The sequence below is a fragment of the Ceratina calcarata genome, unplaced genomic scaffold (assembly GCF_001652005.2).
Source record: "Ceratina calcarata isolate Rehan_Ccalc_2016 unplaced genomic scaffold, ASM165200v1 scaffold16.2, whole genome shotgun sequence".
NCBI classification, from domain to species: Eukaryota; Metazoa; Arthropoda; class Insecta; order Hymenoptera; family Apidae; genus Ceratina; species Ceratina calcarata.
In genome coordinates, this window is record NW_017137284.1 from 15,334 (window position 1) to 18,098 (window position 2,765).

Consider the following 2,765-nt stretch of genomic DNA (forward strand, 5'->3'; position numbering starts at 1 on the left):
TTCACCGTCGGTCTCTCTTTCTGCCTGTTTTGCTCCGTTCGGTTGTTTCTACCGCGCGTGGTGCATTAGTCCGCGACCAGGGGACCTTGGGCGAGAGAAAATAAATAATAGCGAGGCGGCCTTCGCAGTCGACCGCGAGAGAGAGAAGTTAATTGCTCTCCACGCGGGTCCGGCTACTGCTATTCGAAAATAATACCCGATCGCTATAATGGCACTGTTACACGAGACGATTTTCCCTGGCTATTGACCTCCTGCTCTTGATCCCTCTTCTTATTATTATTCTTACCCCTAATCTATATCAATTTATCTTATAAGCTCATCCGAAGCTTATTTCAAGGAAGCAATTTTATTTGATTACACATGAAAGTATGAATGTTTAAAACGTGATTTAACTGCGTGATCTCTTGAACTATAAAACAATGAAGAAATGTTTGCCGAGATGCTACACGGTTCTTCCTTATTACACAACAAAGTCAGTATAAAATCTGAAACGATGAACGACCGACGATTCCCTCTCAGCGTTTTCTTCGTTTTACCGATCGTTAGTCGCAATTTGTGGTGAACGTATCGATGGTCGTTTTTGTTTTAAAACGGAAGACTTTCAGTAAAGTTTATCGGTAAAACGTTTTTAATATCGAAAAACAGCGTAATTCCCAGCACTCAGCGATTTGACAAAAAGCGTGTCCTCTTTTTATCTCGAATTCCTTGAACTCGATGTACCCCATCGTTCATTCAAAGCTTCTCTTCACTTCTTAAAAATCACGTGTATTTATTATTCATATGTTTTACTCTTTGTACACGAATTTTTTAAGTACATAAAAAAGAGTTTTAATCAGTCGTTTACCGTGGAGTAGCTCGTTTAGGGTAAACGAGTTGACGAACAGTCTTCTGCTGGATAACCATTTAAAACGAATTAATGCACTCGCACGGTTTTTGCTCGCGCCATAAAATTCCCCTTTCGATTCTCGCGATACTTACTCTAATTAGAGTGGCGTGCAAACGACATTAATATTTTCTGGGATCGTTCCCGACTCGCGTTGGCGGCATGCGTCGTTGCTCCGGTCGTTGCATTCGACACGATCTTCGAAGTTCATTGAATAGGTTCTTGCTCTCTTAAGCTTTACGACGCGGAGCAGAAGAGAAACGATCGGAACAGTACAAGCAAACGAAACAAATTTATTACTGTATATTTGTGCATGCCATCGCCTCGTTAAGTGAATCTCCAATTTTTTTCCAATGGTTTAAAATTACTGTTTTACGATACCTAAATGTGTATCAATGAAATCAACACTCTCGATGGAAACGATGTTACCAGGAAAAATTATAATTAACATTTCCCAGTGAAAGACCGATGAGCAAGTGGACATGTCGTGTAACAAAATTATCTCTCGGTTTGTTTCCATTTCAAAAACTTGCTGAACCGTGGAACGCATACGAGACATGTGTTATTGTTCCATTGAAATGCGATTCGATCGTACTGGCTCGGATCGGTCGGTGATTTACGTCGAGTTCATCGTTGCCCTCATCGAATCGCAAAAAGCCGCGGAGCTGTATCGGCTGCGCCCAGAACGATTGAACGGTAAATCGTACTCGAATCGGATTGTCCGGCTGCGTCGTCAGTAACGAATACGGCCTCCACGGTTTTTACGCGACCCGATCACTTTTTAGATGCGAGCTAAACCGAAAAGAATTTGACCCGCAATTGGCACCAGGCACCGTTAGCTCAAATCGATTTTAAACGAACATAACAGTAATCAAACCCTGTCTCTTGCCTTCTTCTATTTTTTGTTTGTATTAAAATAGTGTGATGTACTAATTTTATTTGATCCAGTTTTTTAATCAATTTTATTTTGGATGGAAAAAATTCATTAAAGGAAGGGACTTAGAATATTTATATTAATTTTGAATAAATAAAAGGAAGATAAAATTATGCAACAGGATTTGTTAATTTATTATACATACTTATTGTTTCTTATTAATTCTTCCTTCAAAATATTTGTAATGAAATTACAAGTAAAGCTAATTTCAGGATTTGTTAGAATTAATTTCACTAGATTTTAGGGAAAATCGACCTGGCGTGGCACCTTAATTCTCTAGAACATTATGTAAATTGTAATCAGATAGTTTGGTGATGCAATGAAATCTGATTTTCCTCATATTTGACTGTATGAGAGCATAAGTAACAGCTGAATTTGATTTTGGTTTCCAGGTCAAAGGATGTTTAAGCGGCTGTCAAAGTCGAGGCGCCACAGCGCCGACGATGTCGCCCTTTCGTTGTCGAGCCCGGCGACCCTGGACGAGCCCCCGGGGACCGGGACACCGCCGCCGCGGGACAACTGCCAGAACATCAGCCCAGCCGCCCTGCTGAGGGTCTCGAGGACGAAGTATTCCAGGAGGAGCTGCGGGGACGCCACCGCGATGCAAGCGTTGCTCGCGGTGAAACAGGAACAGGAGCAGGACGTCGCCGAGGCCGATTATCAAATGGTCACGGCCGTGCCCGCGTTCATCGTCGAGCACGAGCCCGAGAAACAACGTGGTGAGTCGGTTTTTAATCATTAATAATATTTAGACTGCGGATTTTTAACCAAAATACATTTTTGGTATCAGTTTTAAAAATCTGCTTTAAATAATATTCAATAGTATCAGTCGAGCATTTTTAGAAAATAAAAAGATAATTAACAGTCGCACACAGAATAGAAAGAAAAGTAGATGTAGGCATCAAATTCAAGAAGAAGAAACTCACAAACTAAAGAGAGAAGTTCATG

General features: G+C 41.0%; 1 protein-coding gene across 1 annotated transcript in view; it reads left to right on the forward strand.

Annotated features, from left to right (window-relative positions):
• The first annotated feature begins 2,217 nt into the window (after positions 1 to 2,217).
• The window catches only part of LOC108632529 (uncharacterized), an 11,323-nt gene continuing 10,775 nt past the window's right edge, over positions 2,218 to 2,765 (forward strand). The window contains exon 1 of the mRNA XM_018037180.2: positions 2,218 to 2,536. Coding sequence (XP_017892669.1) covers positions 2,218 to 2,536 — 319 coding nt within the window. The remainder of the gene's footprint in view (positions 2,537 to 2,765) is intronic.